Source organism: Anopheles marshallii, chromosome 3, assembly GCF_943734725.1.
Source record: "Anopheles marshallii chromosome 3, idAnoMarsDA_429_01, whole genome shotgun sequence".
Lineage (NCBI taxonomy): Eukaryota > Metazoa > Arthropoda > Insecta > Diptera > Culicidae > Anopheles > Anopheles marshallii.
In genome coordinates, this window is record NC_071327.1 from 72,087,617 (window position 1) to 72,110,591 (window position 22,975).

General features: G+C 46.5%; 4 protein-coding genes across 4 annotated transcripts; 3 read left to right on the plus strand and 1 right to left on the minus strand.

The window, feature by feature from the left end:
- The first annotated feature begins 9,627 nt into the window (after positions 1-9,627).
- On the plus strand, positions 9,628-20,248 carry LOC128710783 (hillarin). The gene is made up of 10 exons (XM_053805635.1): positions 9,628-9,816; positions 16,194-16,338; positions 17,048-17,241; positions 17,333-17,449; positions 18,047-18,792; positions 18,932-19,272; positions 19,343-19,617; positions 19,682-19,795; positions 19,876-20,039; positions 20,107-20,248. Exons 1-10 carry the CDS (start codon positions 9,628-9,630, stop codon positions 20,246-20,248), a joined length of 2,427 nt encoding a protein of 808 aa, XP_053661610.1.
- On the plus strand, positions 11,326-14,777 carry LOC128710782 (transcription elongation factor SPT5). The gene is made up of 2 exons (XM_053805634.1): positions 11,326-11,382; positions 11,448-14,777. The coding sequence occupies exon 2, from the start codon at positions 11,499-11,501 to the stop codon at positions 14,775-14,777; it is 3,279 nt and encodes a 1,092-aa protein (XP_053661609.1). The 5' UTR covers positions 11,326-11,382; positions 11,448-11,498.
- Positions 20,249-20,639: 391 nt separating the features above from the next.
- On the minus strand, positions 20,640-21,316 carry LOC128715060 (uncharacterized). Its single transcript, XM_053809943.1, has 3 exons — positions 21,243-21,316; positions 20,866-21,181; positions 20,640-20,804 (listed from the first exon to the last, which is right to left on the minus strand). The coding sequence occupies exons 1-3, from the start codon at positions 21,314-21,316 to the stop codon at positions 20,640-20,642; spliced, it is 555 nt and encodes a 184-aa protein (XP_053665918.1).
- A 464-nt stretch (positions 21,317-21,780) lies between these two features.
- Positions 21,781-22,746, plus strand: LOC128713115 (lysM and putative peptidoglycan-binding domain-containing protein 3). The gene is made up of 3 exons (XM_053807978.1): positions 21,781-21,794; positions 21,870-22,041; positions 22,120-22,746. The coding sequence occupies exons 1-3, from the start codon at positions 21,781-21,783 to the stop codon at positions 22,744-22,746; spliced, it is 813 nt and encodes a 270-aa protein (XP_053663953.1).
- The last annotated feature ends 229 nt before the right edge of the window (positions 22,747-22,975 follow it).

The window sequence follows — 22,975 nt, forward strand, 5'->3', positions numbered from 1 at the left end:
CTATCCGCTTGCATTCCTGCGTACCGGTGACCTCCAAACTTCAACTCCGTAACCATGTGGTACGGTAAAACAGTGGACGCCCTTTTTCGCGGGCGCCGTCAAGATGGTGGCCCCGAATCGACACGATTCCTTTTGCACCCCCAACTACAAACCATTCAACCGGCACCGATAATAATACATTTTTAATTGCATTTGTACACCGCGTGTGGGAGCGTGCGCGTATGTGTGTGTGTGTTTATTTCCTCTGGCCAACGGTGAAGGCCTCGGCCATCGGCTTCCTGTCCACTTTCGGAACCGATCGCGCTATTGGTAGGCAAAAAGGTTCAATGAGTAGAAAAACTATCGACGACGATGACGTCGGCGGTGATGATCGCGAACGTCGTCTCGCTTCGCGTACCGTGCGCACGGTATGCGGTGGCATGGGCCGCGCTTTAATGCCTGAAAGGATTCTTACCATGGCAATGGCCCTGACGATCCGTCGCGAGTTCTGTGGCGGCACTCGGTTTTTGCGCTATGCGCATGGGCGGATCAGACTCACATGTGTGTGTTTTGTTTTCATTCACATCCCCCCCCCCTCCTCCCCCTCTCTTCCTCCTCCACTCGATGGCCACATCTGTCTGTTGGTCGGCTTTTATATGCCAGCAATGTTTATTGGCGGTTTGGTTGCTGGGAGTACGCCTCTGCCTTCTCCGGTGGGGCGATGACGATTTCTGTGACGGTTTCGGTGTTTGGATCGTATAATTCATTGGAATCCGGACATCCACTCCAAACATAGACGGTTCTCGGGGGTGGCTAAAAAGAAATAGCAAGGAAAAAAAACAACGAGACAGAACAGCATCCGTGACACCACGATGGCAATAAGGGGGAGATCTGTTGGAGATTATTTAGGCACCATCTGCTGGAGGTGCTAAGCCTTCGGGCGCTGCTTTAGAAGTAAGCGATGTAATATTTGTCTATTTTTACGGAAGTAGTTTTATAAAAAAAGATGTGTTAAAGAATTATTCGGCAGTGACACTACATCATTGGTTGGCAGGTCTTTCCCACTTTAGTTTGATGCTAAGTTGCACTCAGTGCCTTGAATGTCCCTGGTGAAATTTTCTTTGATGTACAGGGTTTTCTCTCTTTCCTATTATGCTGGTATGTTTTGTTATTCTTTAAGTATTTATTATGATTGTAATATTATTTTTTCTCTCCTTCGTGTTCGTGTTATTTGGTTTCTTTTGTTCTCTTTTCACTGATTATTGGTTGGTTGATTATTTCAGTGATATATTTTTATAATCAACAGTAATTTCGTTACATTCTTTTTTCGTTCTTCTGAGGGAAAAAGCTCAAAGAACTGATTTGGTTATTTATCGCGATTTTTTAATGCGCTGTACACGCTCAACTATTGGGCTGGCAAAATTTTCCGCCAATATGACTCTCAGAAAGTGAGAAACAAAATTGAACCAGGTTAGCAAATGAATATGGAGAGATATGAATGAAGAAGAATTAGAAGAAGGCGAAGATGAAGAATAAAGGAAGAAAAAGAAGAAGAAAACGAAGTCGAGTGAAAAGAAACAGTTAGAAGAAGAAGAAAAAGAAGTAGAAGAAGGAAAGGAAGCAGACGAAGAAGAAGAAGTAGTAGTAGAAGAAGAAGAACACTGCAAAGAATTAACTCACTTTAAAAGTTTTATGAAAGAAGACACTTTAACATTTTTAATCATCAGATCAGCGCGAATAGATCTCCTTAAACCAGATTTACTTTAATCACAAATGTAATTGATTTCATCCTGAACTTGCCTCTTCATGTGACCTTGATCACAGTAATAGAAACAATTAAATCCAACCTCCAACCTTATCGATCAGGGTTTCGTAATGCACTTCCGTCACCGTTTCGTGGTGCAAATCACCGTTCACTTGGCAAATGTTTTGTGAAACACTCGCGAATACCTTCACCGTGCCATCCGTTCGAATGGAAACGGACATGGAAACAGCATACCGCAAACTGGTACCGTACGGTATGCATCATCTATGCTTCGCTTGCATACGATCCGTATATTCCACCGTCTTCGCGGTTTTTGTTCCTCTCCCCAATCAGAAGCTCCCACTATGACACGCTTCCCTCGAACGATCGCTGTCGATCGATCGAGGTGGATTCAATTTCAAGCCGAATCGAATGCGGCGTAGGTGAAAGCGATGATTCCTGTTATTTGCGTGCCCGGCTGTGTGTTCACTTGTTGTGTATGTTTTTTTTCCTCCCCTTCTTTATTTTGGCAAATATGCGCGCCTCATGCAAGATTCGATTTTATTCACCTACAACCACAGTGGTTTTCAAGAAAAAAAATCGTTTCGTTTTCACACCGTCGGCGCGTTGCGATCCCCGGCCGTGATCGTCCAGCGGGCAGCGGGGTTGATTAGCATTTTTCCAACGGTCGATTAGCCTGGCCGGCAAACGGGCCTGGTGGCCAACGACCCGCACCAACGCAGTACGAAATGCAAACGAAAGTGAGAATGATCGAAACTATTTTCCAACCAATTTCTTTTTCGCGGCCAGTTGTTGTTTGTTTGTTTGTTTGTGGTTTTCCCTTTCGATAACGCCAACGAGGCCCATGTTCACATCGCTCATTGGCAGGTTTGTGGTGTTCATTTTATCAGCTGGATTGATTGTGCCAAAAATATAAAAAACGGCGCACTCCACAAATTACACACCGGCACGTACTTTGTAATCGCAAATGATAGTTTTATGGACTTCTGTTATCGGGTGTTGTGCGCCCCCTCCCCACCCAACCTCACAATGTTGCAAACGGCCATTATCACTGCCCGTTTATTGCCACCATCATCATCATCATCATCATCCGACCGCCATAATATTGCATCGTTTTGCGAAGTAATTGAATCTCGCGCGATTGATGAGCCCGATAGGGTGCAGTGTTTTGGGGCGATTACGGTGGCCACCGTAATATCGCACCACAGCCCCATTAGATCGTGTTGCCATTTTGTTGTTGTTTGGTTTGGTTTACACCATTGGTATTCCTCCGGTCGCGCTCTGGTCAATAAAACTCATCTGCGCGTAAAATGATTAATGAAGATAACATAGTAGACCACCAATCTATAGCGCTTCTGACACTGATTTGTTCTCTCCTTCATTCTCTCTCTATCTCTCTCTGTCTCTATTGCTTTCTTTTGAAATCGCTCAACAAAAAAAAGGTTTTCATTTTTCCGTCTCTGTTGTGCAACACGGTTGGCAAATCGATGGTTGGATGGTTTTCCATTCATCACACCCGCTCACAAATGATCGCGATTGGCGATCTGGCTTTTGGGGGGTTTTTTTCTGGTTGCAGTAACACATTTAACTGTTGTTGATGCTGTTGATCTACTGTTGATGTGGTAAGGTAATGGGACCGTTAAAAAAAAATGGCCAATTAAATGGCAATTAAAAGTTTACAAATTAGCTCTGTTTTAATAACAAGTAAGGCGCATTTTTATAGCTACTGAGGACTTTAATAAAATTGTATCTTTCGCTAAGGTTTGAACTGAAGTTGTTAACCTTAAGACATCTATGAAACGTTGACAAACAGCAAGAGAATTAATTTCGTTGAATAGTTGAAGAAAGAATGTAGATAAGGACGTAATTACTTCGAAGATCAAATTTGAATGGGCCGTTGGTTTGATGTCGACCTCCGGTGGGATGTGGTTTGCAACTTCAGGTTCGTCGCTTATTTTAGAACGAAGAACTTGTTGCAATAATACATGACACTGAGTAAATCACAAACGAAAGGCTTTTGATTGTATCGTCTTTTATGGAAAAACGGTATAGAAACAATGTAATATAAGGAAAATTAATTTGTTTTTTCAGAGAATTATTACTGAAATAGCATCTGGTTTAATACAGGATCGAGCAGAGGAAACCCACCATCAGTGGTCCTGCCAACAAACTCTGACCTACGTAGAGGTGTTGTACGTATAAACGGTTGCACCTTTGGAGTCGTCCAAAACTTCAACAACCTTGGGTCAAAAGTCAGCATCGACAACAACATTAATGTTGTGAGACGCGCTAGGGTGGTCTCTGCAGTTCGAGGAAACTTTCCCATCCAAATCACCTCGAGGAGCTGTTACAATGACAAACTCTCCGAGTTGAACGATGTAGTCAGTATCGTACAGTGAATATGACTTGTTAAGCCCCTCCCGTGACTGGTCCCGTAAAGTCTCATTAGGTCTTTCACATGGACAGCGGAAGTGTGACAGTCCCAAGTCGGTATGAAGTGATGTTGTTGTTGATGTTGTCACCAGAAAGGCCAGGATATTAGATTAGCAGACGAAGGCGCACGACCATTAGCGAAGGGATAAGTTCCGAAAAAAGGAGCGGAACGAATCCGTTCCCTCCTCAAAATTAGTGGAACCGCTCCAACAGGTTCGGACCGTCGTTTTTTCTTTCCGTCGGGATGCTTTTCAGACTTTCGTTCCAAGGAGCGATATTTGGACCGTCGTTCCTAGGAGCGTTGTACTGGAAAGAACCACCGGAAGAGTGGTATTTTTAAACCTGATGTCGTAAAGGAGCAGAACCATTCCACCAGTTTTGTTTCTTATTTCCCACCACTGTCGACCATGAGTAGTTTAAAGATCTCCTGCAGCAAACCAACACTAAAAGAGTAAATAAGCGTTTGATCTAGAATCAGCGATCGGGGGATTAGAAATTACACAAGTTCTTTAAAGGTTTATAATGAAGAACCTCGAATAGAACTTTATTAGTGGAGCTGCTAATTTCGAATCATTTGGTGTTTAGATTTGAAAAAAGGGGAGCACCCCATTCCAAAATCTACACTACATGAAACTCTTAATCAAATAATCGATCGAATAAAATAAACAAAAAAAAAGAGGGCTTGCGATCGTGATTCGAACTTCCGCCTCGTTGCGATCAGCTACGCTTTTTTCACCATGCCACGAGAGACGAATCAAACAAATCGTACGGAATCTCTTTGACTGGTGATAAATTACATGTGTGTGCCGTAGACCGCTAGACTAATAGAAGCCCCCCCCCCCCCCCCCCCCCCCATTGCACAGCGATCGTTTCCCGCAGCGCAATGGCGGTGATCGACACGATCCAGCCAAACTCGTTACGCTAGCGCTATGGGCCATGTGTCAAGTGGTGTCCGAAGCAAAACACCGTGCACAACAGTTGGTGGGGTGCATTTGGGTTTTCGGGCCTGGGAAAGTGCGTCACAGCCGCGACGCGACGGAAACACTTCCTGTTTCTTGGTCGCATCGAAAATGGACGGTGCCCAGAACCTGTCACCCTCTCGGACCGGCTCGGGAAGGCTCGGTTTGAAACGGTGTATGGCCTTCTCTGGTATTTTGCGGAAGAAAAACTCTTACTTTCCATCGTGTTGGGGTTGTTGGAGGACATACGGCGACATAGTGCAGGCCAGGTTTGGTCCCGCGGAGCCTAGCAGAGATTAAACATTGGACGCTAATTGAACAATAGAGCATGTTGTCATACGGTCGATGATTTCACACGCTGAAATTGACGGTAAAGCTTCTAATTGCAATGTAGAAATATTATAAACGCATTAACCACCGCTAAACAACGTTACTCATGGTGGCGTTGTGTGAGAGGCAAAATTTCAAGCAAGAGAGAGAGAGAGAGAGAGATACACACACAGCAAAAGGTGGTAAACTTTCTCCAATTTTTAGCAAAAGGGGGGGGAAAAATGGAAGATCGTTGAGAGAAAAAGGGCCAAACAGGGAGTGATAAATTAATGCGAACATCACATCCCCCCCTGTAAGAGACAGAGCGATAGAGGGAGATAGAAACGGATAGGGAGAAAGGTGCAGAGAAAGGCACATTCCGCCCATGTTGGGGAGTTGGGAGAATACTTCGGAAATGGACGAATATTTACCAACAGGGCCGGAGTAAGTGAGCAAAAAAGGCACAAACACACTGACTAAATCGAGAGAAGAAATGCATGCAAGTGATCGCGAGGTCTCAGCCCAACCCTGAGCTGCCTTCGGAAGTGCGGAGTACCCGTTTGCTCATCGCCAAGCAGTTGTAGGCAGCAAGCCCGGAAAGCCCAGAAAGCCCAACCAGTCGTCGCGTAGCGTCATCCGAACCAGCACACTACACCGTGCTCGCATTCCTCCCCGCTCCCTACAGGGAGGCCCGTGTTGTGTTCCCGAGCCCGAAAGCTTCAAGCATACTATTCTTGCACACCACCCATACACACACACCCGCTTATCGTAGAATTCCTTGCGCGCGCTCGCGCACACAGCTGAACTTGCTTGCGCAAAAAAAAAAGAGTGCCCGTGTGCTTTTCGCAGGTGATCTCTGGCCACCGCGAGAAAACGTAGTGCTTTTTCGCGAAGAAACTCTTGCTTCCCGGTTCCATAGTGGTGCCCCCGGTCCGGTGGCCGGAAAGAAATGGAATGGAGTGAAACGAGTTTTTCAATCATTATGTACAGCCGCAACAAGTAGCCATCCGAACGGCGGCGGTGCGTACCGGGCGATGCGGTGTGATCGTGGTGTGAAAAACAACGGTGGGGGAAGGGTGCCAACGATCGTGGGGCAAGGGCCTTGCGGGAAGTGAGCGGAAGGCAGAAATCCCAAATAAAAAAAAAAAGTACAACCAGACGCAGATTCGGAATCTGGCATCTGGATCCCGGCGATGGGGTGCTGGGGCGAGCAAGAGTGAGAAAGTGTACGAAAGCATCAAACCCTCCGCCCGTCCAAAAACCGCCATTAATCGAAAAGCAAAAACCGTGCCTGTGTGACACGATTTAAAGTGAAACTTTAAATTAACTTCCTCCCCACAGTTGCTAGCTCTCTTTCACCACGAACGATCCTCCTCCTTCTGCCGCGCGTCCAAAACCCGCACCTGTTCTGTGGCTGTCGCCCTTGTTTGCGGTCTGTAGCAGGAGTGTGTCACGGTTTGCGAAAACGAGAGATTCGCAAATTCCAGTGTACCATCTCCGGCCGAAAAGCTTCTTTTAAAAAAAATAACGAACAAAAGAAACCCGAAAACCGAAGTGCACAACAACAAGAGGTGCGGAGAGCACACTCTGATACTATTATTACCACATTACGACGTATGCTTATTCGGTAACCCTGCTTTGAGTAAGTGTAATGCAAGGTGGTGGAAAGAGGGAGAGAATGAAGAGGGAATAGGGTGTACCGTGTTTAAGTGAATTAGAAAAACAGAACGAAATGTGTTGGTAAAGAAGAAAAGATTTGACACCACCAGGTCGGAATGGGATTCTGGTACCGGTCGGGGGTGTAAAGAACGTCGCCGTTACCACTAAACCACCAGGCTAGCTCTAAACAGAACCGTTAAAAGATATATAAAAGCAATACCACCAATGCTGAATAATTAACGTAGGTTCCTTCATTCTACTGATCGAAACCTCGAAGGAACCGCAATTCACGTTGGGACAGGCATGCTTAAGTTAGTTCAAATAATTGGAAATAATATTCACCCGTATTTTCATCTCAATTAACTCAAGAACTAAAGAATCAAAGATGGATTTTTATAATTTTGCTAATGCTAATATTTCTGAGCGCGGGTGAGGTTCGGAGTGGCCTCGACAGACTAACCTGCATAACAAGACCCATCTCATCCACGTATTTCTTCCCTGTTTGGCCGATTGCTTCATCACCCCAGGGGTGAAACGAGAGCATCACTCTGCCTGCGATGTAATTCTCTAGATTATCGAGCGGCCAGAATAAGATCTTTCTGCCCTTCTGGAGTAGATATTATAGACAGTCACAAAGTGCCGCACCACGTATAACTCCTTCGCTTCCCGTGTGACGTCTGAAGTTCAAACAAAGCTTTTAAAGAAGTTGTTATATTGCACTCCATTGTATAGACTGTTACAAATTTGATAAAAGGCAGGGACTTCAAATAAAAAAAATGGCTAAAGGTGGTGCATTTTTAATATGTTTATGATGTTTACTATTGATAGTAATGTACAAAATCAGCATAAATTCTAAGCTATTTTAAAAGGTTTCTTTATTTATTGAGTGCTGTGCTTCCAAAGCTAAATCCCCTTCATTATTTCACCAACTTCATGGTCTAAATTCCTAAATCATTAGCTTCCATTGCCTGCCATTCCATTCAGAAAATCTCCGACCGCGTGGAATGTGATCTTGTGGTGTGTGGTGCTGGCGAATAAGCAATCCACCAAACCGACCATATTACTATAATCCAGTGTACACAAGGTGGCCATTTTCTACGCCGATTCGTTTGCCTACATCTCGCCCGCTTGACAGTTGTGTGGATCGCGATCGTCTAACAGCAGCTAACGATCGTCTAGGGAAGATGGGCAATAGAGAGGCGGACGCGGGAATTGAGTCGGACGGATTGATTCGATCCGGTCCGATCCCTTCCTCCGGGCGGCATTCAAACGTAAGAAACGAACGCACCACCCGGCAGATGACGATAGGTGGCGGTGCAAAAGATGCGCTCGAGTTTTCCAGAGCGTGAAAATCCACGCTGGAGAGTCCGTGCGCGTGCCCCTGTTGTGCCATGATCGATACAGCTGCAACAACCATAACAACATCAACCACAACAATAACAACAAAAAATGCTTTTCTTGTCATTTTGCGCCTTGTGGTGAACAAAACTCACCACTGCTTCACTTCTCCGGCAATTTGCTTGCCTGGTAAAACCACATGGTATAGAATCGAACCAAAGCCCTCCCCCCGGGTGCAGTGTGTGTGATGCGGCTAGTGCATTTCTTCGTTCGGTTCGGCCCGTCAATGTGTTAGTGTTGTTGCGGTTAGTGACTTCGCTCCTCTCACGTGTGCATCAACGGAACTATCGGAATTGCAATCATTTCATATTTGGCTTTTTTTTTTGCTGTTATTGTGGTAGTGTTGATTTTCTTACGGCCTCAAAGTGGTTCATCGTGCCGTTCGAGAAGAAACGCAGCAGTGAAAACCCTGCAGATCGAGACATTGGTATTACTGGCAGAAGAACGGGGCAGAAGAACAATCGAACCATCATTATTGCACGGACGTGAAGGTGGAAAAATGTAACGAAAGCGACCCAAACTATCTGCCTACCTTGTGAAACGTTGGCGAATTTTAACAGTGACGGTTGCATTACTGACCGTTGCGATTAAAATCCCATTCCGCGCAAAAGTGGTACAGACACCCTGAGTGAAAGGTTTGGGGTGCGGACGGCTGAGAAAGAATAGTAATAAGCTGGTTGTTTAATTTAATTTCCTACTCCGTTTCCGTTGCCACCCGGCACAAACGCAGGGAGCGTGTGAGCAGTGCGCGTGGTTCCGATCCGGCAGTGAGTGAAACTGAACCGAGCACCGAATAGAAACCCCCAAAATTGCCCGGTGAATGAGCCTGGCGGTTTCCGGACTGGATGTGGAAAGCCAGTTGGTGCAACGCTGATGTGGTGATTGCACATCCCCGAAAAGAGATAGTGTCAGTGAGTGCATTGAAGATACGATCGATAAAATAAAACAAACAACAAATACCAGTGGCCAACAGTTGCGGACAGCCCGCACAAACACACACGGAACTGCGTGGAAGAAGAAGGTGGCGTACGAGAAAGCGAGAAGGAAAACAGCCCCACGTTCGAAACGGCGTGTCGATTAATCCATCTCCATACATCCAGGAATCGGTAACCGACAGCCAGCATCATGTACCGACCGAATTTCTACGAATCAACGTGCTTACGGTGCAGCGAAATCGTTTATCAGGTGGATAGGGTCGGTCCGCTGAAAGATTTTACTTTCTTCCACTCCGGATGCTTCAAGTGCAAACGGTGTGGAACGAAGCTGACGCTCAAGACCTACTACAACAACCAGCACAATCAGGATGATAAAGAGGTAAGTCAATCGGAATGGATCTTACTTTCGCGCACCAACCGGTCGCGTTGTACACGGGTGTGGGGTAACAGAAAGGGGGTGAAACGGTTGGAAAGGCGGTTTGGGGTGTGGGGGATGAAGATTAAAACAAGGAAATGAATTAAATGGCTACCACGGGCGTTTGAGTGGAGTGTTACCGCATTAAATGAATACCCTAATAGCAGCAAACGGCACCGGCGAACCCAGCTATCTATGCGCAATGTGTTGAATTATGGTAAATCTTCATGTAGGCAAGGCGATTGTGGTGGATAGCGTTAAAATGGTTCCGTTTTAAATATTGCTGGATGATTTTATTTATCAAAAAGGGGATGATTTTTAGTGTAGTGCGAAGAGTCTTGCACTACTTATTTTGTTTTCTGTTATGTATGAAGAAGATGAAATGAAGAAGCGTCCCACCTCTAATTCCGGCAATGGCTTGAGAGGAACGAATGCATCTAGGGAATGTTAAGAATTCTTTTAAAAAATGCTGATACGTTATCATGAAATTAAAGAGTCTTCGATGGGATGGGGTAGGAATGTAACGTCTATATTAAGTATTATTTATTAGATAACCAATAAACAGCCATTACGTCGACTTTTAAAGTCCTGGTGCGCCGTGACAGTTGTACGGGTGGTATGCTGTATTAGTAATAGCTAGCAGACCTGAATGTCCAGCTTATAGGAAAATAAGGTCAAAGGAAGCCGTTTATTTGAGTAAAATGTCCCGACGACTCTTTTTAGTCTAGACCTAACCATTTGACTATCTATTAGTTGGATATTACCCATAATCGCATAGATAGTCTGTTTTCTAACCAGAATTATGTGGTCTGGTTACATCATCACTCAGTCTTTTAAAGTCACTAAAAAAACTGGGTATCGTATAAATCGTACAAATAAGTTCTCTGTCCCGTCGTTTCTCAAACTGACACGGCATCAGCTTCTATACAGCTTTCAAGTTCGAACCTGCTTCACGAGCGCTTCTATCAAGGCAACAGGAAATTGACGGGTACAAAATTGCTACTTGGGCGCACACAGACGCTGTAGTGATGGTCAATCGTTCATACGAACTGCACTGAACCACAATAAAATGTGAAGCGCCGTTCTAACGTACACAGAGCCAGCCGCAAGCGATTCAATGCTATCGGACGTTTCTTATTAACTGTTGATACATTTATGAGCATGAAAACTTATATGACATATGTAGATAAGAAAATAAAGTAATTATTGCATGTAAAATATAAAACTTTCAGTTTTCAAATACTTTTTTTCTGTAATATAAGGACTTTAGTAGTGAAAAGTTGATCGTAAAAATAGTGAAACTTAATTTTCAGTATCACATTCCATTATGAAAAACTTAAAAATAATTTTGTTCTGTAAATTATTTTTTGTGAATTTACAATTTCCCTCTGATATCAAAAAAATGCTACTTGGGTATTGGTACTTGGGTACGCCATGACAGCTCGGAGCGGATTAGATCATTCCAAGCGGAGCGTACGTCACCAAAATGGTGTGAAGAAAACAACGCAACATCAACACGGTGCAAAAGATGTGATTTTTCTGCTAAAATAGAGTGAAAATAGTGTAGTAACTCGTTGAATTCACGTTGGAAACAGTTCAATACGCAATATTCATCGTTTGTAGCGTGTAGTTGACCGTACAGCAAGATGTCGGACAGCGGCAGCGGCTCGGATGCGGACAGTGTGGCATCCAATCGTTCTCGCAAAAGTGGTGGCTCGAACCGCTCGGTGTCACGGTCTTTGTCACGATCACCGCAGCGTTCCCGGTCACCGTCAACATCGCAATCGGACAACGAGCGGCCAAGGAAGAAACAGCGCAAGGATCGGCGCCGTGTGGATGACGAAGATGACGACGAGGATGAGGAAGAGGTGGAGGACGAGCAGGAACCAGAAGGCGAAGATCTCGACTCGGAAGAGTACGATGAAGAGGAGGAAGATGATGACGACAATCGGCGTGGGGGCCGTAAGAAAAAGAAGAAACCGGACCGATATGGTGGTTATATTATCGACGAAGCCGAAGTAGACGACGAGGTGGACGAGGATGATGAGTGGGAAGATGGGGCGCAAGAGATGGGCATCGTTAGCAATGAAATCGAGGAGGTAGGACAGACGGCTCGCGAAATCGAGAATCGACGCCGCGGCACGAATCTGTGGGACTCGCACAAGGAAGATGAGCTGGCCGAGTATCTGAAGCGCAAGTATGCGGATGCTTCCGTGGCACGGCGTCAGTTCGGTGATGGCGGAGAGGAAATGTCGGACGAAATCACCCAACAAACGCTGCTGCCCGGCATCAAAGACCCAAACCTGTGGATGGTGAAATGTCGCATCGGCGAGGAAAAGGCGACCGCATTGCTGTTAATGCGCAAATTCCTCACCTATCAGAATACGGACCAACCGATGCAGATCAAGTCCGTGGTGGCACCGGAAAGTGTGAAGGGATACATCTACATCGAAGCGTACAAACAAGCACACGTTAAGTCGGCGATAAATAATGTGGGCAATCTGCGCGTCGGCATCTGGAAGCAGGAGATGGTCCCGATCAAGGATATGACGGATATACTGAAGGTGGTCAAGGAGCAGACGGGACTGAAGCCGAAGCAGTGGGTGCGGTTGAAGCGTGGCATCTACAAGGATGATATCGCCCAGGTGGACTATGTGGATCTGGCCCAAAATCAGGTCCATCTGAAGCTGCTGCCGCGCATTGACTATACGCGGCTTCGTGGTGCGTTGCGCGCCACGCAGACGGAGGAGAGTACGGACGCGAAGCGCAAAAAGCGACGACCGGCGGCAAAATCGTTCGATCCGGAAGCGATCCGTGCGATCGGAGGCGAACTGACGTCGGATGGAGATTTCCTTATCTTCGAAGGCAACCGGTACTCGCGCAAAGGGTTCCTTTACAAAGCGTTCACAATGTCGGCCGTGTTAGCGGACGGTGTGAAGCCAACGCTTGCCGAGCTGGAGCGGTTCGAGGAGCAGCCGGAGGAGATCAACATCGAGCTGGCCGTTTCGTCCAAGGAAGACCCGGTGACGGGACACTCCTTCTCCATGGGCGATAACGTGGAGGTGTGTGTGGGAGATCTGATGAATCTGCAGGCGAAAATTATCGCGATCGACGGTTCGCTGATAACGGTGATGCCAAAGCACGAGGAGCTGCGTGATCCGCTTATTTTCAAGGCAGCCGAACTGCGCAAATACTTCAAAACGGGTGACCACGTGAAGGTGCTGGCCGGTCGGTACGAAGGCGAAACGGGGCTGATTGTGCGCGTGGAACCGTCGCGCATTGTGCTCGTTTCCGATTTGACCATGCACGAGCTGGAGGTACTGCCGCGCGATCTGCAGATCTGCACGGATATGGCGACCGGGGTGGATTCGCTCGGCATCTACCAGTGGGGTGATTTGGTCCAGCTCGATGCACAAACCGTGGGCGTGATCGTGCGGCTGGAGCGCGAAAATTTCCACGTGCTGGGCATGCACGGCAAGGTGATCGAGTGTAAACCGACGGCGCTGCAGAAGCGTCGCGAGAATCGCAACACGATCGCACTCGACTGGGATCAGAATCAGATCCGCCGGAAGGACATCGTGAAGGTGATGGAAGGCCCGCACACGGGGCGTGATGGTGAAATTAAGCATCTGTATCGCAACCTTGCTTTCCTGCACTCGCGGATGTACACGGAGAACGGGGGCATTTTCGTGGTCAAAACGCGTCATTTGCAGCTGGCCGGTGGAAACAAAAATCCGATGCAAAACAGCAACCCGATGATGTCACCGTTCGGTGGCATTATGTCACCGCGCATCCACTCGCCGATGCATCCGTCCGGTGGGCGAGGTGGTGGCGGCGGTGGCCCTAACCGCGGTGGTCGCGGAGGTGGACGCGGTGGTGGTCGCGTTTCGCGCGATCGGGAGATATTGGGCCGTACGATAAGAATCACGGGCGGACCGTATAAGGGTGCGGTTGGTATTGTGAAGGATGCCACGGAAACGACGGCCCGTGTGGAGCTGCATTCGTCCTGCCAGACGATCTCGGTCGATCGGAACCACATCACGGTGGTGGACGGTGGCGCAACCAAGGCAGGAAGCGTTTCGTCGTACATGCGCACACCGAGCCGCACACCGGCCAGCAGCTACGGTGCACAAACCCCAGTATATTCCGGCTCGAAGACACCGTTGCACGGTTCGCAGACACCGCAGTACGATCCGGGTAGCCGTACGCCGTACGGTTCGATGACACCGTCGCACGATGGTTCGATGACACCGCGTCACGGTGCCTGGGATCCGACCGTATCGAACACGCCGGCACGTTCGAATGATTTCGATTTTATGGAGGAACCATCACCGTCGCCCGGGTACAATCCGAGCACACCCGGGTACCAGATCAACACACCGTACGCACCGCAAACGCCCGGCAATATGTTCAACTCGGAAAATTACAGCCCATATCAGGCCAGCCCGAATCCGAGCCCTTCACCGTACCAGGTCGGTGGGTACATCGGCACTCCATCGCCAAGCGCTTACTCGCCGGCCACGCCGGGTGCGCCCGCTTCCCCGTACAACCCACAAACACCCGGTGCCGGGCTTGATCCGCAGCTGGGCGATTGGTTTACGACGGACATTGAAGTGACGATTCGGAGCCACGGTGACTCGGATCTCAGCGGACAGACCGGTATTATTCGCACGGTGAACAATGGCGACTGTGTTGTATTTCTGCCGGAGGAGGACCACTGCGTGACCGTGCCACTGTCGAACCTGCAGCCGGTACTGCCCGACCCGGGCGAGAAGTTTAAGGTGATCGTTGGGGAGGATCGGGAAACGGTCGGCGAGTTTATCGACATGTCCGGCAGCAACGAGGCATTAGTCATGATCAACGGCCAATCGACGCTCATCCCGACGAACTACATGGCTCGTTACCGGGAACCGACGAAGAACTAATCGGTGGAGAGTATGTGAAATTTTAAGCAGCGTGCAGCATATTCGAACAAACGCGAGGGCACTTTCATCTCCTTTCGGGGTTTTTTTTTATTTGATTCAAAATGAAATAACGATTTAAATGATGAAGGGTACACGGTACGCAATGCGCCAACCATACGCATTTCCCATCCCTTCAAATGGACATATTGCTTATCTCTAATAAAGAAATAAAGTATTGAAATGCATTCTTTAAGTCCATGCTTAATGAAGGATAATGCCGAACATGAGGATAAAGCGAGGGATACAATTATGATGTTAGATCTAATAAATAATAAATGATACTGTTTAATAAACTCAAATTATTTCTGGATCCGCATTGTTATTGGAAATATTGTGAGTGACGTAGTATCTAAAATAAAACTACCATAAAAAATAAATCTTATGAAAAAGAAACGTTCGTAGGTTTGCGCTCCTAATACGTTACATCAGAACGCACGCACCCTTCTGCATAAATTAAACCCTTAAACCAGGATGGGTTCGTATGATCAATCACACTCAGGCTGGAGACTGTTGCATAAATTGTATAACGCTGCTTCGTGTCCCTCTGCGCACCAATTAGCTCTTCCAGTTAATGTTCCCAATTACTTCATAACTTCCTGTTGTTGCTCGTTTCTAAACATTCTCCCAACCTGAGGAAAGTGCATTATACCCCGATGGGTAGGTAGTAGGTAGTGCAATGGCTTTGATGCTTGATGGCTCAAAGCGTGCCGGTTACTGCTTTACGTGACCGGTGGGCGAGTACTTCCCGATTGTGGAGACACATGCACATTGTATACTGTAACCGATGGCGAGTTTGGGAGGGTCGTAGTTAAAGTAATGAGTTCGTCAATATCGTACAGGCCTTTGCTTAACGTTTATTTCGTGTGTTGGACATAGACATAGACATGGAATATTTACATGTTGCAACGATGTGCAGCATGTAATTTGAAAACAATATCAAAACAATACTTTTATTTGATGGCCTTATCACGGTCAGTGTATAGGTGTGTGCAATTGGTGTTCCATGCCGGACTAACCGTTAGACATACAGCAAGCTTATACCTCTAGAGTTTCGTCCGAATGTGGACCGTAACCACATTTTCAAAGGGAGATTCGTTCAATTTTGTAAAGTTCTGCAAGAATAGCTATCTTGTTGCTCGTTGTTAGCAGGCAAGCCCTATATCCAGTACAGCTGTTGTGTCGAGATGTTTGCTACCACATCGAAGAATATCCCTAAAATACAAAATATAAAATTCTTTGGTAAGAACTTGTCTTTTAGGTTGATAAACTGTTGGGTTAAATAATATTTGTTTATATTAATGTTTGGAGATATTTTTTACAATTATGAAAACTTTCAGTTAAATAATTCGTTTACGTTCTATCTTTCCCCCCACGCAGGTTTACTGCTGCTCACATGTACCAAAAAGTGGTCCTGGCCATTTCGATCAAACATCGGTCGGCATCCGGCAAGCGCTGAACGTACCGAAAAGCACAAACTATGTGAACGAACAAATCCGGGGTCATCGAAACGACAGCATCGATGGTAAGTCGAACAAAAAAAAAACCACACAACATTCAAAACCCCTCACCGACATGGAAAATCGGAAATTCCCAAACGGACACGAACCCGATCAAAGCCGATTGCACCGAGGGAGTCGACGCGCATAACCGGCTGCCCAACCGCCCAACCGCGATGCGCGCGTGTTTAGGCTAAACTATTCAGCTGGAAAATTGCTTGAAAACGAAAGCTTTCCACCCGATAGGAGCACATTTCACTGGTGATCGGCAAAATGTGTACTTTAGCGCGGTTTAAATGAGCGCGCTTCCGTTCCCGCGGTGCTTGTTATTGACGACAAGCAACATCAAAACGCGCGGGTTGGTACGCCCCAATAGGCCGGAACGGAAGCGCAGCGTTGTTTTTTTTTTGTAAAGCTTTGATGCGCATTTTCCGTCTTGTTACTCACAATCCCATTCAACCGAACTAAACCAGGGACCGGGGCGGTTGCGGGCTTAGTTGAGTTGATCGATGCCATACACACTTTCTCGTAATGCATCAAAAACTCATCAAAACGATGGAACCGATTGTTGCGATGCGCTTCTGCCCGGCTGTTCGATCATTCACGATCATTCCCCGTTCCCCGGACATTCACTAATTTAATTTGAACAAAAAAAATCTTTACCATCTCCAATGAGATGGCGCTCTGCCACGGCGGTTAATGATTGTTTTCCTTTTTTTCCCACTGCTGCACCAGGGCAACCGCGACTAGGGACACCAAATGGGTACAATAACGGTGGCCGAGAAGGGAACACACCACCGCAGAACGATCCCGATTACAAGTATGGACGGTTCGATGCCAGCGCACTGCACATAGCGCATGCCCTGAAGCAAACAGAAATACAGAAAGCATACGACAAGCCGCGCGAAAAGCCTATCGATTACTATTTGGTAAGTGTGTCGCACTGCCGGTCGGTCGAATATCGTAACAGTGCGTATGTATTAATCTAACTGCCATTTCTTTTTTTTTCCTATTCTCTAGGCCCGCGATGAGCAAGCGAAGCTCGAAATGAAACATCGCAAAGAGGAAGATGATCTGTACAGAAAATTTGCCCGCAAAAGGGAGGAGGAAGATCGGCGGATGCAAAGCGAGATTCAGGTTGGTTGTGGCGGCTGAAAGCTTTCTACGAGCTAATGATCTTAGTAGTAATTAATTTTTACAATCATAACTGTATGGTGCCTCAGTATGACCTGAAAAGCTTCAGTCTCGTTTAAACTATATGGTACACTCTCAAATATTTGCGTTAAAAGTAGTGTTGCATGCATCTGAATCTTAATGAAACTCTTAATGACTATTTGAAGCGATTGATGAAGAATCATAAATCTTCAAGATTCTGGCTTGGCAAGTTTCGAAGCTTCCCGAGGTATAGTTTATTGTTATTGAACAAATTCATTACTCTTCGCATCAGATTCATTACAGGGTTTTCAATTTTATCTTGCAGAGTTGGAGTTCTTATTCGCTTCTGTTCGAGTAGAATTAGAATATTGTCGAGATAGACTTGGAGTTTCGAGAAAAATCTAGCGAATGCGAAGGATCTCCTTGACAGGACAAATTCGACAAATTCTAGTTCTATTTGCAACAGAAACCAAAAAAAGCTCTTCCTTGCTCTCGTCTACTCGGGGATTCAATATTAGTTTTAAGTTGTTATTGCCAAAAATACACTCTAAGCTCCTTTTTTTTCCTTTCATCTTTCAGGATGAATGGGAAAGAGAACTGCAACGGTTAGCGCACAAGTTTGAGAAAGAACTGACCACCAGTAGACGATCGCGCGAGGATCAAAGCATGCTCACCCTGAAGCACGAACAGCAGAAGGAAGATCTGGAAAAGAACATGACCATCCGGAAGACGAAAAAGAAGGAAAGCCTCACGCGAAAGCTGCTCGAGCACGAGCGCTCCGAAACGGCGGCCCTGGTCGATCGGCAGTCGAGCGAAATGTTGGAGCTGATCAGTGTGCGGCGCAGCGAATACATGCAGAGCGAAAGCATATTCCTGGACGATGACATCAACGAAACGGTGGTGGCCATGGAGTATCCGCTGGTCGCGCCCAAACCGGCCCCACCCGCCCTGAGCAAGTTCCAGGTGTACAACGATCCGGTCGAGTTTCAGGACGTGGATCAGATCGCAATCACCGTCGCGCAGGAGGATCAGAAAACGTTCACCGATCTGGTGCGGCAGCTTGTCGGTCGCTGTACGTCCGACATCGAGAAAGCGCGTACCATCTTCCGGTGGATCACGGTGAAGAATCTGAACACGATGACGTTCGACGACAATCTGCGCGGGGACACACCGATGGGTCTGCTGCGGGGCATTAAGTATGGCACGGAGAGTTACCATGTGCTGTTCAAGCGTCTGTGCAGCTATGCGGGTCTGCACTGTGTCGTGATCAAGGGTTACTCCAAGAGTGCCGGTTACCAACCGGGTGTGAAATTCCAAGACTCCAGGTAAGATATCGCCCAGGGTTTTGCCTGCATTGGTGATGGTTTGGCCGCGGTTGGTCACACAAACGGAGTTCCTATGACACTCTTCGTTTTAATGGCAAGTTTGTTTTTTGCACCTCTTCAGTCATCCGAAAAATTCCAGATTCCGCAACTCGTGGAATGCCGTGTACGTGGCCGGTGCGTGGCGATTTGTGCAATGCAACTGGGGAGCGCGACATTTGGTCAACGCGAAGGAAGCGCCGAAGACGGGCAAGGGTAAAAACGATAGCCTGCGGTACGAATACGACGATCACTACTTTTTGACCGATCCGCGGGAATTCATCTACGAGTTCTTCCCGTTGCAAGACGAATGGCAACTGCTGAAGCGACCGATCACGCTGACGGAGTTTGAAAATTTGCCGTTCGTACGGTCGCTGTTCTTCCGCTACGGGTTACACTTTGCCGATGATGGTTACGGGGCCGTTGTTTACACGGACGACACCGGTAATGATCGTGAGAAGGAGCAGTATTTATAAACAAGTGAAACGCGTACTAAACTATTCCCCATCCATAGGTGCGGCCACCGTACGGATAGCGATGCCGTCCGATATGCAAGGATGTTTGATATTCCACTACAACCTCAAATTCTACGATAGCGACGAGGATTCGTTCGATGGCGTATCCCTGAAACGGTTCGTAATGCAGTCCGTCATCAGCAATGTGGTAGCCTTCCGGGTGCATGCACCATGTTCCGGTGCGTTTCTGCTCGACATATTTGCCAACGCTGTTACACCTCAGGAGTATTTAACTGGGGAACCGATGAAGTTCAAAAGTGTGTGCAAATTTAAGGTACGATAATGTTACTGAGCTAGAACTCTGAAAGAGACGGTAATATCGGTGTTTGTATTTCTAGATTTGCTGTGAAGAGCTGCAGACCGTTATGGTACCTTTGCCGGATTGTGCCAGTGGTGAATGGGGACCAACGAAAGCGACCAGACTGTTCGGTCTTATACCGATTACGCATCCGGTACGATAATGATCCCGCATTTAGTGATTATCATTCCTGGCTCATTTTGGGGGGTTTTCGTTTCGATTTTGTTGTTCCAGGAACCACTCATCTTTGCCGGACGATCGATCGAGCTACAATTCCGCATGTCACGACCGCTCACGGACTTTATGGCGACACTGCACAAAAACGGCATCGAGGAAAAGAAACTTTCCAAATATGTTCAACAATCGATCATTGACGATATGATCACATTCAACATAAGGTATGCGCAGAAACCATTCGCTACAAAACATGAGATTTATTGTGGCCCATACCGTTTTGCATTGCAGCTTCCCCGAGGAAGGACAATACGGGCTAGACATTTACACCCGGGAGGTTGGGTCGGTATCGCACAACAACAATTCCTCCACCGAAAAGCATCTACTCACGCACTGCTGCAAATATTTGATCAACTCATCCAAGCGGAACTAAGGCCGGACAAACGGAATGGACGCGAAACGATAACTAACCATAACAAAACGCTTCGGGATATTACCACATACGTTTAATGCTAGTGTCTTTTTTATCCTTAACGAGTCTTGCGCTGTACATATTGACTTTAGTCACAAACTCTCCTAAAATGCCCCCCTGCCTGCTCCCTCACACCACCCCTTAACCTCCCGGAGCAAAAACAAATCGCTGTCGGAGCGAGCACGTTAACGAACGGAAATGTTGTACGTTTACCTTAATCTAATGCGCGTACGGTTAGTGTAATTGTGTTTTCTTTTAAATAATAAACTTGTTACAAATTTATCCTACCTGTAAGAGGCCAGTACTTGTGGTGCGTTTATTGGATATGAGTTTTGCTTTTCCGGACTGCCGTTCATAACAGTAGATCATCGTTCACCTTGTGATCGAGGCTTTTCTGTAGGGTACGAGTGACATCAAACGTTTTCTTCTCATTCACAATTGGCTGCAGTAAATGGTTCCGTCGCATCTGCATCGTTCGGTACTTAGTTCGCATTGTTTCGATCGTATAAATGAGTGCCTGTAACGATCACATAAGATAAATAAAAAGAATCTTATTGCCTGAGTGTGCCTGAGCTTACCTCTGTTCTTTCCTTTTGAAATTCCAGCTGATGTTGGTAAAACTTTAGCGACGTTTTCAGTTTGTTTACGGTCATCGGTAGAACCTGTTCACTGACGGGTTTGCCAGTGGGGCGCCACGTTTTGGTCGTCCTTCCACTCGCCTTTGATTTCAACATTTCCAATAGCGCTACATTGTCGTCGATGGCTGTTTCATCCCACAATCTGTTTACTTTCGATAGAAGCGCTTCCTTGAATCCGTTGCGAAATTCTTGCACCGCCAGCTCAAAGTCTGATTCGTTGGCGAAGAATTCTTTGAACTCATCAAACCGGGCAGCACTGCGGTAAGACGATTGCTATCATTTTGTGCGCATTTTTAAGTCTTGGTTAAATTGCTTACCTTATCCCTTGCACCAAAACACAATATGCATCGATAAATTGTTGTTTGCAGGTCGATTTATTTGTTTCAGCCATTGTTTTCCAACTGCACTTTGAATGCCATCCGTTTTGTAACGGCTGTCAAACTCGAGCTAGATATTGGTTTATGGTCTACAGTTGAGAGCTGCCTATCTGAGCTGCGATTTCATGCGATTGTTGATCATTGCTTGTATGGTGGTTTATGATCACTTTAGTATTTAAAATCGGTTTTTTTACAATAATGGAGTCTAGTTTTAGTGTTCCTTTCACGAGACTGTCCCAGAAAAAGGCGTTTCAGAATACAACCAAATATACAAACCTTGTGGCCACCCAACCCCCCCGTGTTGGCATTTACATGATGACGGGTATTGTTGATGTTCGTGGACGAAAGAAAAAGAAATTCCCCTTTGGAAAGTTTGTTTGTATTATCGCAGCTGTAACACGTCCGCGATCCTTCCGGAACCCGAAGTAAGGAAGATGAAAGTCCTGCTCCGACAGCTGGCCGTGAAAATTGTCCCATAATGAAGCGTCAGCGGTAATTAGCACGCGGTATATCACGATGAGTTCAGCGGTTCGTTTCACGGGTTTTGTCTTCACGATCATTTTTCAGGGTCAAAGCTGTACCGAGCAGTAATCATGTTTACGTGGAGGAACCAAACACGGCTGAGTATTCCGATTTGCCACTGGCGCAACACAAAGCACCACCCGTCGAAAAATGGTTAGAAGCGCAAATACTGCCCGGTGATACGTTGCAAGCTATAGCGCTTCGATTCAACTGTTCGGTAGAGTTTTGTACCAAAGCTGTCCGGAAGTAACTGGCACATCTTTTAACTATCTTCTTTGGTCTTCATCTTTCGCAGATACCACAGTTGAAGAAGTTGAATAAAATTGACAAGGACAACGAAATCTACGCACGCAACGTGGTTCGCGTTCCGGTGACACCACACTCGATACTGCTGGAAACACTTCCGCGTGTACACTCGAGCGGAAACAGTAGTCCGAAAAACATCACACACACTCCACCGAACGCGAGCCATCATGTTCCCGCAGTTACGAAAGCTACGCTGGACGAAAAACTCATTCTTGCGGCCGTAAGCAACGCCTCGATTCAACCGAGCAGTAGTGTTGCTACACAATTCCCAAAAAAGTCTTCCGGAAAACACAGGGACGTACGATCGAGTGAGATTGAACTTGAAGACTTGCACGGCGAAGTGGACTTCGATAGTGATGGGCTTTCAAGCCAACCGTTGCTACTCAGCGGCGAATATGACGATAGTGTTCCACAGCCGCGCTCACTCCGGCTGCCGGCAAACGACTTTTCGTGCAATGGAAGCGATTGTGATATTTCCTGGATTTGTTTGCTCGTCTTTATCCTAGCGCTTTGCTTTGCAATTCCACTTATTTATGTAGTGTATGTGGCGGAACACATAGACAAATACCATCACGATAGTTTTAACGTTAACCACAGCTCCAAACTCTCAAACTGACCAGCATAGAGTTTGTTTGTTTTAAGTATCTGAACTGTAAACGGTATTCTGTGTCCTTGTTGAAGGCGAACAGGGTGTGAAAGAGACGATATACTATCGAAAGATTTATTGCGAGCGGTGTCAAACATCTGTAAAAAGAGTGCCTTTTGCAACTGTTGATTAGCTCTTTAAATAAAATGATATTTTCTTCAACAAACCATAGATAGATTTTCATTAGTATTTCCTTTAT